Source organism: Python bivittatus, unplaced genomic scaffold, assembly GCF_059951505.1.
Source record: "Python bivittatus isolate LINGU-HERP-01145 unplaced genomic scaffold, Pbiv_v1 ctg000480_np1212, whole genome shotgun sequence".
NCBI lineage: Eukaryota > Metazoa > Chordata > Lepidosauria > Squamata > Pythonidae > Python > Python bivittatus.
The window spans coordinates 106,594,584-106,611,942 of NW_028277075.1; the positions used below are offsets into that span (position 1 = coordinate 106,594,584).

General features: G+C 39.4%; 1 protein-coding gene across 3 annotated transcripts; it reads left to right on the top strand.

The window, feature by feature from the left end:
* Positions 1–309: 309 nt before the first annotated feature.
* On the top strand, positions 310–14,738 carry KLHL23 (kelch like family member 23). Of its 3 annotated transcripts, none has more exons than XM_007437598.3 (4): positions 310–802; positions 2,720–3,934; positions 9,099–9,251; positions 11,019–14,738. In XM_007437598.3, the coding sequence occupies exons 1-4, from the start codon at positions 460–462 to the stop codon at positions 11,372–11,374; spliced, it is 2,067 nt and encodes a 688-aa protein (XP_007437660.2). In that variant the 5' UTR covers positions 310–459; the 3' UTR covers positions 11,375–14,738. The 3 variants fall into 3 exon arrangements, with proteins under 3 accessions (XP_007437660.2, XP_007437661.2, XP_088002845.1); XM_007437599.3 differs by having other exon boundaries at positions 10,549–11,159; XM_088146719.1 differs by lacking the exon at positions 9,099–9,251.
* The last annotated feature ends 2,621 nt before the right edge of the window (positions 14,739–17,359 follow it).

The following is a 17,359-nucleotide window of genomic DNA, read 5'->3' on the forward strand; positions in this document are numbered from 1 at the left end:
TGTGAGAGGGAGGGGAGCTGAACGGCCTGAAGCTGAAGATGACCTTGTTGGGAGCAGAGGGGCCTGGCCAAAGGAGGAGGCAGCCAGCTGAGGCACCAAAATAGGAACTCAGCTCTCCATCTGTTCCTTCTATAGCCTACAGCTGGTCAGCTGCGAGGAGAATCTGAATCTCTTCTAAAGATAGTCAAAAGGGCTCTCGGGGAGAAAAGGACACAGAGCCGTTCCCCCCTTCCCTTCCCTTCCCTCCTAGAAAGACTCGTGGGAAGGCGAGAGCTTCCTAGTTGGTCCATCTTGCACCTCTTTCTCCTCACTTGGCTGAATAATAATAAGCGGACGCGCCCAGCAGCTTGCAGCCGAACATGCCGGCGCGCGCGCGGCGAAGCTGCTGAGCTCGAAGTTTACAAACTGCTCTAAAACACCGCGCCGGCCTCAAGCTTTCTCTCTTCTTTCAAAGCGTCCATGGATCACCGCGACTCTGACCGGGTTGGGAGGGAACGGAGCGGGGGGCGCAGAACGAAACGAGCTTTGCGCCTCCTGGCCCCGCGCGCCCCATTTCGCAGGCTCTTCCCCTTCATTCTCGCGCGCGGGCAAGAAAACGCCAAGGGTGCAGAGCAGCTCCGGAGGGACCAGCCGGGAAGGCGCTCCCATAATGCCCCACGACCAATCCTAGCCCGTGGGGGGCTTTTCTTCGGGCAATTGCCTTTTAGTGCCACGGTCCTCCCCCTCCTCCCCTTTGTGCTCAGGCTTTGGAAAGCTGCTCGAGCCCAGCTCGCCTCTGCCTGTCACCGTCTTCAGAGAGCAGGTGGGTGAGTCTTTAGGAAATTCGGGGTGGCCGAGCGACGCTTTGGATAAACGTGTGGAGGATCTGTTGACAATAAGTAGCAGTCGCTGAAGAACGAGGTCCGGCGGCTGACAGGACTATTTTTGTCTTGGGTTGTTGTGTTCCCAGGGCAAGGTAGCCGGGATTAGCCTTATCAGGGTTGACCCTAATTTCTAGGCTACCTCGATAGGAGCCATAAAACTGGCTGGCGACTTGTTCAGTATGTCGTGCGACCACCCCTGTATAAAAGGCTTTTTAAAAGACGGGTCTTTATCGTTTCGGATAACGGGCTTTCTATTCCCGAACGCAAATCCCCCACGTATCTACAGGACAGACGCCATCGGTTGATGGCATTTGTTCTTACTGATGCTGGTTAATTGTTCATGCCACTTTTTGAAACTTGGATAGTGAAAGTTCCAAATGTTGCTTTTCTGCTCTCAGAAATAACAAAATTTCTACAAAGAGGTTGCAGAAAAATACCATAGTGTGTTTGTGTTGCAATAAATCCCCTGTGCGATTAGCGATGTGATGATCTAGCCTTATATCCTCTTTCCTGAAAATAAGGCTACTGAAGTCAACAGGGCTTTGTTCTGAGATGCCTGGGAATATAGTGTTACTCCTAAGAAACAGTACAATCACATGCATGTTTACTTACAAGTAAAATGGACTGAACTATCTACTTCTAGGTAAATGCATAGCTAAATATACTTAGGATGGAAGTGTTAATTTGTTCTTTTCACAGTGCTGCCTAATAAATTGTGCAACCTTTGTCAACATTTATAGTTGTTTTAATTATTAGTTTTACAACCCCTTTTATAGTGTATTTTAATTGGCAGCACTTGGAGCTCCTTATCAGGATGATTGCTATATGTTACTCTGAGGTTTGTAGAATAATAATTGAATGAATAATGATGATTAAAAATGAGCAAATAAAATATGTTGACAATGATAAAAATGGAAAATACCCTTTTTGTCTGGGAAACCAATTGAAAATTAAAGTGCTTTTATGTTCTTGGCTTTTCTAGCTCTAATAGTGGTGTGTTTTAACAAAATCATAAAATGTTTTATTAATAAGTCCAATTAAATGGGATTTATATCAGTTTATTGTTCCATTCAGAGGAATTTAAATAAGATTATTATCTCTTGGTCTGCAAAAACCTGAATGAAGATGAGATGGCAGCAAGGAGATACTGTACAGAGAACTGTAATTGTTTGTTGCTATCTAGTAGTCTGGGCTTTTGCAGCCAGATGTGATAGACCAATTTAAATCAGATTAATTTGCACAGTATTGCACTGTAAGGCAATCAATCATTACATTGTATGCTCACATCCAATGTGTATTTGTTTATAATAAGAAATCTGCATAGATCATATATGTGCAAAATACCATATGCAGAATTCTTATTATAAACAAAGAAGAGGACTGCTCTTTCCTCCTGTCATGCAGGCTTTATTTAAGTAAGTTATGGAGGCCAGGTAATTGAAAATGTGAGATAATAAGAGAGCTGGGCTGGCATCAAATTCTGGAGCAGACGAGGCATTGCCTGGGAAAGCAAGAGAAAAGGTTAGAGTTGTTTGAAGCAGTGGAGACCTTTGGACAGCTGAGACCAGTGATGGTTAGGAATATGTTTAATAACCTAAACAGAGTTATTTCTGGATTGCTTTGTTTGAAGGAAATATATTTCTGTTGGTGGCTTTGCATTTTCTTCTTTCCCTGATGTGTTTATTGACTTGATATGCTGTATTTTTAAAATTGTTATCCTTTACATGAACATTAGAGGTAAATGATTTACAAAAAGACTCTGTCACTGAAATCAGAAGGTCTTATATCTGAATAGACATTGATAGGAATGAGTAGATGAACCTCACTGCCATGTTGTTTCTGATATTTTATTCCAGTGATGGCACTGACTGAGCAGGGAGAATATACCTATACATACAAAGACCTCTCTCATCCTATAGAGTTTTTGGATGCATTCAGGATGTTCTATCTTGAAGGGTTATTCACTGATATTACCCTTCAGTGTGCACCAGGTGTGCTGTTCCATTGCCATAAAGCTGTACTAGCTGCTTGTAGCAACTATTTCAAAGCCATGTTTACCTCTGACATGAAAGAAAAGTCAAAGGATCAGATTCATCTTTCTTTGTTCAGTCCTACAATACTGGAATCCCTGGTGATGTACACATACACATCAGAGATCCAGATAACAAAGCAAAATGTTCAAAGCCTCCTTCAAGCTGCCGATCATCTTCAGTTTACTTCTGTCAAAAAAGCCTGTGAGCAGTTTCTAATCAGGCATTTAGACCTTGACAACTGTTTAGGGATGCACTCCTTTGCAGAATACCATGTCTGTTCAGAGCTAGAGAAGGAATCCAGAAGGATATTGTTGTCCAGATTTGAAGAAGTGTGGAGACAGGAAGAATTTCTACAGATCAGCAACAAGAAACTCCAGTTCATCCTCTCCAGAAAGAATCTTGATATATGGAAAGAAGAGGCAATGATAGAGCCCATTGTCAAGTGGATTGCCTATGATGTGGACAGCAGGATTGAGTACATTTATGATCTGTTGAGGTGTCTTGAAACTGATTTAGATGAAATGTATTTGAAATCAGCCCTCAGCCTGTACAAGAAATGCCAGTTAAAGGAAAATAAGATCAGATCTCTAATACGCAGTGTGTTGGGTCCCAAGCCAAAAGCAGTTACAACAAGATCTACCACTATTATGTATGTGATCGGAGGCTATTACTGGCACCCTTTGTCTGAGGTGCATATATGGGATCCAGTAACCAATGTTTGGGTCCAGGGAACAGATATGCCAGATCACACAAGAGAAAGCTATGCAGTCACAAGCCTGGGACCCAACATTTATGTGACTGGAGGTTATAGAACAGACAATATAGAAGCCCTTGATTTAATGTGGATATACAACTGTGAAGCTGATGAGTGGACTGAAGGCTGCCCCATGCTTAATGCAAAATACTACCACTGTGCAGTTACCTTAAGTGGCTGTATCTATACTCTGGGAGGTTATCGAAAAGGGGCTCCAGCTGAAGAAGCAGAATTCTATGATCCTTTAAAAAAGAAATGGATCCCAATTGCAAACATGATTAAAGGTAATGTGCTTGCTGCCTAATTTGTTAATTCAGTTCTGCATGCCTTTTAAAATGAAACTGCACTATTTCCCACTTCTATTTTGGCCCCTTTGAGTAGGTACCTGATAGGATATTAAGGTCTGCTTAGAACAGGTGGCCCAATCATTTGGGATCAGTAGTCGCATTTGACATTTTGAAAATTATGTGGACAACCTCAGAGAATGGGTGCCACATTAGGTGTGGCCAGTCAGAAGGCACCCTTTCCAAGTTCCTAGTGTGTTCTCTACTGCCTCAGCTTATTTTAAGGTTTTTTTTGGCAGTGAGGCATATTGTCAAACCAAAATTCAGTCACCCACTGTCTTATTTTTAAATAATGTTTATGCGGTGCATGTGGGTCCAGGGCAGTTTTACTGTAGTGGTAAATATGATGCTTTGGCCTGGCACAACTCTTTGCAGAATATGGCATTTATTAGTATTTTAATTAAAAGTCTCAAAATCATATACTATAGGTTATAGAATCTGGGAGAGGCAAAAATGGTGTGCATGATGACTGACTTCGGACTTAAGAATTAATCTCTGTGCCTCATTTTAGGCGTTATGGTGCAGAGATAGAGAGTCTCTGACCCCTATAACTTCTCTGTATGTTTTCCCTTTGCCAAATGCAAAATGGTTGAAACATGCAAGAACTGCATGTAACCCTGACTCTACTGGGAACACTGAGGTCTTTTGCAGAGGAACAAGCTCCAACTCAACCTTATCAAGACCAAGTGACTGTGGGTTTTAGGTCCCGTCAGATCTTGAGACCTTCCATCATTAACTCTAGATAGGTTACCACTCCCCCCAGTCTGAATTGATGCATGATCTGGGGGATCTCTTGAACTCATGGCTCCTGCTCAAGGAGCAGGTAGTAGCCATGTCCAGAAGGGCTTTAGCACAAATCTACCTTGTGTGTCTGTCGTGCCTGTTTGGGAGGTTCTGTTCATGGTCACGCATGCCTTAATAACTTATCAGTTGGACTATTGTAACACGTTCTACATGGGGCTGCCCTTGAAAAGCATTTGGAGGCTGTAGCTGGTCCAGAAAGCAGTAAGGGAAGCAGTTTTGAGTGCACCATGGTATATCCACATAACAGCACTGCTGTGCGAGCTGCATGACTTCCAGTAGGTTTCCAGGTGCATTTCAAGGTGCCAGTTATCCCTTTAAAGTTCTGCCTGGTATAGAGCCAGGATACTCGTAGGACTGCCTTTATCCAGTGGTTTCTACCCATCCCACCAGATCTGGTAGGGTAGGCACGCTGCAGGTCCCCTCTGTGAAACAGTGTCATCTTTTGCGACCCAGGAGGCATGTCTTCTCTGTTGCTGCACCTGCATGGTGGAACAGCCTCTCCTTTAAGCCTTGGATGGCCCCAACCTGTCAGCTTTCCGGAAACCTGGCTCTTCCCTCACTTTTTAGGGTGAGAATGCTAGTGGGGCCCAGGCTGTGTGTTTTGTTCTGCATTGTTTGACAGCTTTGGTGAGGAGGAAGTTATTTTTACCAGGAACTTTTATTGTTTTTCTTTAGAATTTATGTATGTATGTTTCTGTATTATGCCTCATTAGCTGCTCACAGTTATTTGATTAAGATGGGCAGCCATATGCGCTTGCAAAAATAAATAGATAAACCAACAAATAAAATATGCACTTGCAATTAATCATCTCATGCCTTTTTTAAAGAAGAAGGAAACATGGTGGCTGAAACAGTATTTCTACAGAGAAAGATTGGGACTGCACCACTCTGCTGTTGTAGATGGAGGAAGATCCATTGAGCTATACATTCATTCTCTAGGGCAGGGTTCCTCAACCTTGGCAACTTTAAGATGGGTGGACTTCAACTCCCAGAATTCCCCAGCCAGCAAGGATTTCTGGGAGTTGAAGTCCACTTGTCTTAAAGTTGCTAAGGTTGAGGAACCCTGCTCTAGGGAGAAAAGTGTTTCTTGTAGGGGGCAGCAGGAAGTGATGGCTCACTGCTTTGTCTTTGTATATTGTTGGAGAAAAATCTGTAAGAGAGAACTTCTCGACTTACAAGTTTACTCTCCCTTCTCAAGATGAGGTCTGTTTTGTTTACTCAAGCAGGACACAAACAGTTTATGATGGGTTTGCAAAGCCAGCTCAAGCACACCTGGATACAGTATGTAGAGTAACATCCCATGGGCAAAACCCTGATACAAAGACAGTACATAGTCTGTATTTATAATTAAGCAAGAATAAATTACAGGTGTTTAAGAATATGACTGGATACAGAGAAAAGGCAGAGGCAAAGATTAGTGGGTCAGACTTCTGCTATGCAACAGTAAAACTTTCCACTAGCTCTAAGAGCTTATACTCTGACTATGCTCAGGAACTCCATGCTAAAACATTTATTAATATTCAAATTACTTAAATTCTTCCACAAAACATACAAGGAGCCAGGGAGTCATCTTCCCCTCCTTAAAGATTTTGCCTCTGAAATCGTCTCCCTTCTAGAGGATATGAAGACAATTATCACATCAGTTCCCTATCCTTTGTTAATCACATCCCACTTGCTTAAGATTTGCCTGTCTACATATGTTTTTGCTATTTATTTAAATAATATGTTTAATCATATATCAGTTACATTTAGTGTAGTTTTGTGCTTAAATGGTCATTGTTTTTATCAATTGTATTTCCCCCATGAGAGCCAGTTTAGGGTAGTGGTTAAAGCACCACTACCTAGAAACCAGGAGACAGTGAGTTCTAGCCTTGCCTTAGGTATGGGGCCAGCTGGGTGACTCTGGGCCAGTCCCTCTCTTTCAGCCCTGGGAAGCAGGCAAGGGCAAACTACTTCTGAAAAACCTTGCCAAGAAAACTGCGGGTACACGTTCAGATGGTTGCCAAGACTTACTCAAAAGCACACACGCTTATAAATTTCCCCCATATCCAGATCTATGACATAAATAATAGGAAGTCTAATAAAAACATTGTTTTTCACCAATTAAAAATAGTAGATTAATGTTTTAAAGATTATTGTGACTGGGTATGATTATTACAACAATGTTTGCACCCAGTATAATCTAATTATTGTTCCTTAAACTGTGTTTCAATAAAAACAGCATTTGTTAGGGTTATTCATAGTTAATTTCTTATTACACTTGTTTTTAATGATAGAGATATATTATTTAAATCCATAAAAATAACTTTCTGTTAGTGAGAATATTAAATCATTTGCAGTTTTGCCTTCAATATCAGCAAAATAAAATTAAAATTGCAAACTTCTATTAAAGAGATAGAAAAATTTGACAATAAAACCAGACCGTGTTCAGGTTATACAATCCAAAATTTTCAATATAAACCAGGTAAAAATACAGTTTATTGCATGTGGGTAGCTGTACTGATATGTCTAGCTGCCCTTTGCATATGTTTAATTAAGATTTTTTAAAAAACTGGAATTTTTAGTTTTATATTAATGAGAAATTCAGTGTAGCTTTATGCCTGTGGTGTGCAGATCAAATTTTTGATCTTCAGTGGGTTATAAAGAAATGTATTACTGAGAGAAAGGACATTTATTGTATGTTTATTGATTTAGATAAAGTATATGATAAAGGGAATAGGCTTGAATTGTGGAATGTCTTGCATAAATATGGAGTTTAAAGTCAATTGCTAAATGCAGTAAGAGTAGCATATGATGGAAATGTAGGTAGTCCACACTTAATGACCATTTGTTTAGCAACTGTTCAAAGTTATGACAGTGCTGAAAAAAGTGACTTACGACCGGTCCTCACACTTACAACCATTGCAGCATCCTGCAGTCATGTGATCACCGTTTGCAACCTTCCTAGTCATCTTGCAACAAGCAAAGTCAATAGGGAAGTTGGCAAGAGGTCACAAAACATGGTCATGTTATGTCTGGCTTGATGACCGTGGGTGATTCACTTAACGACCGCAACCAGGACTACTGGAACTGCCATCGCTAAGCAAGGAGGTCATGTGATATTTTGGTTAATGACTGCTTCACTTAGCAACAGATTTGCGGGTCCCAATTAGGGTTGTTAAGTGAGGACTACCTGTAAAGAACGTATGAGAATAAACAGAATGCTTAGGGGACAGTTCATCATTAATTAGGAAATAAGACAAGGATGTATGATGTCTCCTTGGCTATTTAGTGTATTGTTAAATGTATAAGAAATGCTTATGGTGAAATTAGAGATGTATAGGTTACAGATACGAAAGTTTGTGTACTTTGGTATGCAGACCATGCTGCATTGCTGGTTGAGACCTCAAATTATTTGCAGCAAATATTAAGTAGATTGTGTAATGCAACAAGGAGTATGGATCTGAAAAGTAATATAGCAAAGAATGAAGAAATTGTCTTTGACACTGAAATTGCAAATTATATATAAATAGCAAAAAACTTGAGCAAGTAGATGAGTTAGTATACCATGATAGAACGTTTACTGAAGATGGGAAAATTTAAGATGCGTGCAGATGCTGGAATCTGTAGTGGTTGGTTGCAAAGCCTGAATATTGAAAGAAGCAAAAGTAGCTTTGTAGAAGCATGTTTATGCTCACGTTGTTAGACAAAAATAAAAATAAGTTGAATGCAGTGGGAACAGGATACTTAAGAACAGGTAGAATAAAAAATGAACAGGTGCTGCATGAATATGGAATGTGGAAGCAGGTGACCATTATGACAGAAGTGCACTGAGTGGTTTAGTTGTATAAAGAATGAATGAGGATCGAAGCACAAAACAAAACCAAGAATGAATGGACTGAGAGGAAGTGGAAGTTCAAGAAAGTAATGGCTGGGTGGAGTTAAGGTTAATCCTCAAAATGAGAGAGGTGAGAAGAACAAACAAAAGACAATGTATGAAAGTATGTTTGGATGTGGTGGAAGTAAGCCTGATTGGCAAGGAGAGAAAAATATGGGGAGTGGTGTCAGTATAAAGCAGAGTTAGTTTTTTTTCCGTTTCCTATCTCATGTTTTTAATTTCTTTGGTTTACTATTTTTTACTACTTTTCTGTGACTTGCACAATATTGCTTATCCTAAAGGGAATAGCATGATGGACATATTTGTGTATGTATTAATTAGTTATCTTATTAGCTGTCTCTACATATCCTATTAGTGGCCAGTTGATGGAAATTGTGCTGAATCTTTTTAGAAGCCTTTTACAAATTTAGTATTACTAAATAGGGGTTGGAAATGCCACTGCCTGCGTCCTGAATGAAGTCATTTATGTCACTGGAGGCCATTATGGTTATCGGGGAAGCTGCACTTATGATAAAATTCAAAAGTATCACTCTGATATTAATGAATGGAACATAATCACCACCAGTCCATATCCAGGTAAGTTTTGCTTCTACTTAACAACTTAAATAAATACTGTGGCTCTTTTCACCCATTGAAAGTATTTACATGTGAGTCATAGAACTAGAAAAGGCCATTTAGGCAATTGAGTCCAATGGCCTACTCAGTTAAAGCATCCAGGACAGATGGCTGTCTAGTCTCCACGTGGAAGAAGAGCAAAAACAATTTTCTAATGCAAAATTCTTTCCCTTCTACTCATTCCATTTACTTACTTACTTACTAGATTTAAAAGACACCAGAAAGTCTCTGGTGGCTTACATTTAAAATAGGAAAACAATTAAAAAAAACTTTTGTTTCTTATTCCATGAAAAGAATTGTAACTATTGTACATCAGTTTGGCCCCTGTACAAAAAACTAACATACAGTACTAGGAACATGACCATTATTAGCTTCCACTCTCATACCTTGTTCTCATTCAAAAACCCATGCCTTTAATATTATTATTATTAATTTAATTAATATTAAAATTAATAATATTAAAGATTGGCTTCAAGAATTAACATCTCCTGGCCATAAAGAAGGTCTGTAGCCCAGCTGTGGGGGTCCTCCATTGACCCCCAAAATCTCCTTCCTTGCTAACATGCAAATGATTCTGAGTGTAAGAAAAGGGACACCCTTGTGCTTTTCAAAAGTTCTGAGGCTAGAGGAATCTGCTCAGCTTCAGCTGGTATACCCGTTGCAACTCTTCCTGGAGGAAAAGGCCATGATGACAGATACTCATGTCCTCATCATCTCTCGTCTAGTTTTCTACAATGTGTTCTCCATGGGACTGCCTTGATACTACCCAAAAGCTTCCATCGGTGCAGAATTTATTTTATTTATTTATTATTAAATTTCTATGCCATCATCCACCTATTAGTGTGTGAAAGTTGCTTCTCAAATCAGACAGCAATGCTGAAAAAATTCTGAGTACAGTTCAGAATGTTAGTTTTGACCCATAAAGCCTTCTATGGCTTTGGTCTGGTAACCTGGAAGACTGTCCACGCCATACTTTTCAGTTCATGACTTCTGTGTAGGTACTTTGAGGATTCTTCCCTCGCATAGTATTCAGGAGTTGCTAGAAACCAGTGCTCCCAGCTGTGACACCAAGAGACATATGATACCCTCTTTTTCAGTATTCAGAAAAGCTATTTAGAAGAATTTTTAGTTGGTCATTTGGGATGCCTTATAATATTTCTATAATTATGGGGTCGATCATTTTAACATTTTAATAATAATTGGTAACTTTTGTGATTTTTTTCGTTTTCTATCACTTGTCTATGTTATTATGTTGTAGATCACCACATGTCCTTGGAGCTTGGCAAAATAGAAGTACAGTAAATAAATATGGATGTTTAAATTGTCTGAATTTCTTGTCACAACCACATATGTATATTCCCAACTTGATTTTTCTGTTTTTTATTTTCTTTTTTCTTTAATTTGTAGTATTTGTATTGATGTTTTGTTTTTCCATACCCTCACCAATTACTATCTTTAAACTTCTTTGCAATAACATCAGTTATGCATGACTTTCATATACAATTCTGAGGAGGCCCTTTTCTGATAAACAGATAAACTTCTTTATCTTAGTTATGCAAAATATGGCTACAAATCATAATCTAAATCCCAAACTCTTGAAATCAATAGAGAACCATATTAGAATGTTTGGATTAAGATTCCACTTCTGCCAATTGGTAGGCCTCCTTTTCTTTTTTAATTCTTCAAAAGGTAATGGCATATGTTAATAATTCATCTGTTGTCCTGTAGAATATGGATTGTGTTCCATTGCACTGGAAAACAAGCTGTATCTTGTGGGCGGTCAGACTACAATCACAGATTGTTATGATCCAGAACAAAATGTGTGGACTCAAAAGGCTGATATGATTGAAAGAAGGATGGAGGGCAGCGCAGTCGTCGTGAATGGAAGCATCTATGTAACGGGAGGCTATTCCTCTTCCAAAGGGTCATACCTGCAGAACATCGAGAAATATGATCCTGAGAGTAATAAATGGGAAATTGTGGGGAATCTCCCTAGTGCTATGCGTTCCCATGGCTGTGTATGTGTATACACTGTGTATGATGAAGAAAATACTATTTCTGGGGCAGGAACTAGAAGAAGATAACCCACCACATATAACAAGAATTTGCCTACAGAAAAAAAACAGTGTCCTTCAGCAGCTTAGCTGTTACAGGTTTGTTATTAGAAGATAATTGAACATTATAGTTCAGTTTAGTGAATGTTGCTAATTCACTCTGCTTTATAAGAGACCCATAGATTACAATTAGATTCAGAAACTGCTGAGTGTTATCATGGGTGAGAAAGAGCTGCTGTTGCTTTTTTTCGCAGCTCAGTACCTTTTTGCAGACGCACAGCCTTTCACAACCTGGTGCCCTCTAGGTGCAATGGACCACAACGTCCATAGTCCCCGCTCTCTGGCTGTTGGTACTTAAAGTGCATCACACCAGGATGGCATCAGTTTAGGAATGGCTAGTCTACCCAAATTAACTGCTTGATTTCAAATCAGAACAATAACATTTATATAATTCTTATAACTTTTTCTCCAAGAAATACATATGTAATTGCCCCATTGAGTTATATTAAGTCTTTCGAAGTTCTGATGGTACAAGATATGTGGCTATCTGCTGAACCAGATATGGATTGATTTATGACCTGTGATTACTGTATATACCAGCGTTAAAGGAGAACAGGACGGGGAATATCCAGTGGGGGGCTGGCCACTTTTGTCGCTTCAAATATAGATGTGAAGATAAACAAGCTGCTCCCCTGTGAACATTTTGCCCTATCCTGCCTTTTAAACTTAAGGGAGATCTCTAATGTAGTTATAAATGTCTACTTGCCCTCCATTAGTAATCAAACTAAATCCCAGACAATATAGATTTTACCGGGTATCTTACTGAGGTTTCTAAATGCTTGCGCTATTTTAGGAGGAGACCTTAATGATAGGGTGGGGCCAAATTATTTGAACCTTTTTACACCAAATAATTTAGCCCCTCCTGAGGAAATAGGAAATGAGTTTCTTCTTAAATGTTATTTTAAGGATACCAAATTCATTTGGAAAGGCCTATGACTGGTCCAAATGGTAAGTTAGATATGGGAATCTTGAATGGTTCCACAAGGAGTGACCATCTAGGAGAACCCACATATTGTTCCAGGTGCAGTTCTAGCACCTTAGACTATATGATCATATTGAATAAATTTGGCCACTGCAACCTTCTGAATAATAATTCAGGTCTAGGGCAATCTAGGTCAATATCAGGCTCCATGTGCCAGCAAAAACATGGGAACTGTTTTTTTCTACCTCATTTTGCAGCTATAACACCTTTGGTCCTATTAACAGACCTTACTCAGCTCCTAAGATGGCCTCCTGTTACAGCTCAGAAGGCGAAAAGGCTGATAGGACAGTTGAAGAATGGCAGAGCTGTAGAAATGGTAAAAAATAACGCTGACTGGTGGGACCCAATTTTGGCTGCTCTCTTCACATTTATCAGCTACTCTAGGCAGTTTCCAGAAAACTGGAATCTGGCTGTGATTGTTCCAGTCTATGAGAAAAGCCCAAAATCTGATTTGGCTAACTATTACCCATTAACCTCCTAAGTATAATTGGGAAGCTCTATGCAAGACACCTATGTGATAAATTCAGGGATTGATTAGATAATGAGGAAATCATTGCAGATGAATAGGCAGGGTTTAGAGGATTCTGCAGTTGACTAGTGCCTGATTTTACAGTATGTGATTGCCAAACACACAAGATGACCAAAGGGAGCCCTTTATGGCACATCAGTGGATTTTAAGTCAGGGTTTGATGCTGTAAATAAGGATAATATTTGGCAAAAACTTAAGGCCTCTTCAATAGAGGGTTGCCTCTTTTATCAGAAGCCTTTATCATAGGAATTGGATGCAGGTAAGATGTAGTCCTCAGGACATTTGACTTAAAAGATACCAGTTCAACACAGAATAAGACAGGTTGTATTTCGGTCCCATTTTTTAAAAATTCAATTCTCTAATTTCAGTTTTACATGAAGCTGACTTCCATTGCCCAAAGATACCTTGCAAACCCATCCCAGCCCTGCTATATGCATGATTCTTTCTTTGACTGAAATAGGCTTACACAGAGCTCTTAGAAGGTGTTTGCTATTCTGCCAGGAGGAAAACCTCTTCCAAAGTGATTATAAGAAATATAATTGGCCAATTAATGGGCAACAATTCGAGCAGACCAAACTTTACAAATATTTAGGAATTGTCTTTCAATATAATGGCTCTTGGAGATACCATCTAACCTATATTTATTTATTTTATTTATGATTTCAGTTTGTATAGCTGCCCAGCTCAAATACAGGACTCTGTGCAACTTACAATTAAAAGCAATACAAAATACAATATAAAACATGTAAAAACCATATAAAACTATAAAAATCATATAACATAATCCACAGCCAAAGCATAAAACAGCCAACACTTAGCATAACCTCTGTACAGGCTCTGTTGCACACCTGGATCCCCAACCTGGTGGCAAAGCCACATCTTTAAGGCCTTACAAAAGGCCAATAGGGCTGGGGCCAATCTGATCTCATGATATAGCACATGAAACCCAAAAGGGCACAATGCTCCTTAACTTTTGCTTTAGTACGGGTAGTAGTTATATTGCAGCAGCTGTTAAAGTATTTAAGAGAAAAGTAATCCCCAGCTCTTATATGGGATGCAACTCTACAACCCCAAAGTTTATTATCCTTTGGAACTAATCCAAACTCAGTTCTTAAATGCTATTTTGGGAGCCCCTAGGGGTACCCACAATGTTGCATTAAGCATAGAACTGGGATTGGTAACAATGGAGCCTCAGGTTTGGTTAGCGAAAATTACATACATTACATACTACCTCTAATTGAAATAACAGTCTGGGTTTATCCTTCTGATTCTCCAAGTTGGTTAGCAAGGAAAATGGTTAAACAGCACCTATGGGACACTGCTGTCCAGACTGATAGACTTATAAAACAGTCATTAATCATTGGCAATTTAGAGAATCCCTATAATTTGGTAAACTGCCTATATAGTTACTCAGGCCAAACTGAGGAGGGCATTCACACTAGTGTGTTTTGATGTGATACCCTTAGTAGTTTACAGGACCGATACACAGGCCTTCCTTTCTAAGAACGGCTTTCTCCACGTGATCTGAAGAGATGGAATCAGTTGGTCATGTCCTAAGTACTGCCAATATTACAGCAGATTTAGCACGTTGATTCTTGTACATTATCCAGGCAGATCTGCTTCCTTTTATGTTTCTTTGCTACTGGCTTATACAAACCATGAAATAATACTTCAGGTTGCAAAATGTTGCTATCTTGCTTACTACACAAGAAGATGTTAGGGTTTTAATTTGTACTAATGGTGTTTATTTAATTTGTATTTTGTACAGAATTGTATTATTTTTGGCTGATCTTTGATTGTAATAAACTAAAACTAAAACTTTGTATGATTTATGTGGTGGTGTTAGTCACACAATACAGTATGGATATGGACAGTATACCAAAGTGCTCTAGTTTTAGGACTATGGAGAATTAGTCACATTTTCAGTTCTGTCTGGAAAGGAGTCCTTGCTTAGTGTTTCTCACGGGATCATCCAAGTTGAAGGATGCTGTCATTTTCAGAAAAAATCTTTGATAGAAAAAATATTTTTTCCATTGTTGCAATTATTTTTGCAGATCATATTTACATTTCAAAGTGACATCTATTGGGTTTGTGAAAACCATAGCTAAGTACATATTGCATGCTGGAACTATTCCTTTATTTGGCCTACTTAGCCCTACTAAAAAGGTTTGGGTACCTGTTTTAAATGTGTAGCAATCTGGGATAAAGAATACATAAAGCTGAGATTTGTTGTTAGAGGAGTTTATTAAAATGGGCTTTATGAAGAGTATCATACTGCTTTCTGGATATTAACATGTACTCAAGCATCAACAAGGGTAGTTTAGCCCATGACAGAGCATAGACTATACTATTGTTTATATACTATTATGTATATACTGCAAAAATTAGCATTTGTGAATAGCACTGTAGAGGAGGTGGCGGCACCTGGTTGATCTCTCCGGGCTTAGAAATAAAGTAGGGTTTGGAAAAACATCCTGGGAGAAGACAGTGGCAAACCATTGTTCGGTATTCTTCCCAAGATAACTGCATCATGAAGTCCCCAGGAGTTGAGATTGATTTGGAGACTTTTTCTCTTTTAGAAAATCATCCTTCTGATTCAATGGGCATCAGCCTAGGCATCTGGGATCTATTGAAAAAAATAGCTTGAAAGGTCTTTTGAGATAAATTGTTTTTAACTGGAATCAGAAGGACTAGGGCTGTGAACACAGTACTTCAGATTTAATTCCTAAAAATTGGTTTGGAACACAGAGGGGTGCTTCTTTTTCTGGAATCACATGGCAACTCCTCTAAAAACAGAAGTCTCCACATGGACCTCTATTCCTGAAGACTTCATTGACCTGTCTATGTAGTTTTGGAATCAAATCCAAACCACTGTACAGTCCTATGAAATAGAGGCTAATTGAGATAGTTTTATAGATCAGGTCTTGCTATTTAAGTTGTAGAAATATGAATATTTTGATACCAGCATAATTTTAATAATTTTATTTATATAATCCATTTTTATGGGTACCCAACTTGTGATTGCAGCTCTGGGCAACTAACATAGGGTTAAAACTGAAAGACAAAAAAAACAACACCCCAACAAAAATAAAAACAACAAAACCTAGTCCTTCAAGTCCAACTACTCCTATGTCCAACTATTACATAATGGGCTCATTGAACACCCTGGCCCAAAGTCTGAGAAAAGCACTAGGTCTTTGAGGCCTTACAAAAAACCAACAGAATAGGAGTGCTACTTGGGAGGTATGCTGTTCCAATGGGTATGTGCTGTGACAGAGAAGGCATGCCTCTTGGGTCCCACCAGATGATATTGTTTCATTGAGGGAAATGGAAGCGTGCCCATCTTGTCAGATGTGGGATGGGCAGAAACAATGGGAGATAGGCAGTCCTACAAGTAACCTGGCCCTGTGGCATAAAGGGCTTTATAGATTAATACAGGATTTTCCCCTATTCCACTGGATTCATTCTTCAACAGCACTCTAGGTGTCCCTTGTACCACTTCATCTTCCGGAATTCCTCTGAAAACTAGGGAATTCTCCAGGATCCACAAGCAGGGAGAGTCTGCACCATGATTCTGTCTAAAGTAGCTGCTACCCCTCATTCCAAACAGCAGCTAAGGTCTAAGCTGAACTGTGCATCAGAGCCCCAGAAACAACCACAAGCTATTTCTAAAACCTGACCGTGGGCCACTCACTGCTTCCAAAACCTATGGTGGGCCAGTCAAATAAGTCTATCTAATTTGTCTATCAATAATCAGTAAAATGTTTAATCCCGGTTTATGGTAATGGACATATTCTTAAACAAAATTAATACAAGTTGCTGAAGGCAGGTGTGCAGCCTTATGCCAGACTTCAAGATAGGTTTAATTAGAAACACTTTGTTTATTGGAGGCAGAGTGTACTCTCTTCCCTCCTACTCTTCTAATGGAAAGGTTAAGCCATACCGCATTGCACATAGCAGGGCACATTATCCCACAAACTAGCTTATCATATTTTAGAGCAGTGTATTGGGTGAACCGTCTGAGGTTAGCTTGTAGTTCAATAAGCAATGTGAACCCAGATAACTGGGATAAGTAAAACGTGTTTCACTCAATCCTGGTTAACTACGTAAAGCAGATACTAAAAAAAGTGTCAGTAGCTGGGCTGCCGCTAAATCATGATTTGCTTGACTAGGATATACAGGACTGAATATACCACAGATATCTGAGTACGCGCAACATATTCACCCTTAAATTGTTGTTTATACCCCACAATGTAGGATTCACTCAGGACAGGAAGGGAAGCCAAACCCAACTAAATCGCATACCGTAGCGTGTCTTACACACTCTTTAGTCTTAGCGCGATGAGGGAATTAAGTGATTGCGCGCGCGAGCTGTCCGTTAGAGGAAACAAAAAAAAGCAAAACTAAGATATGTGAAGTTTTCGCTCTCCATTCCTTCTCCAAG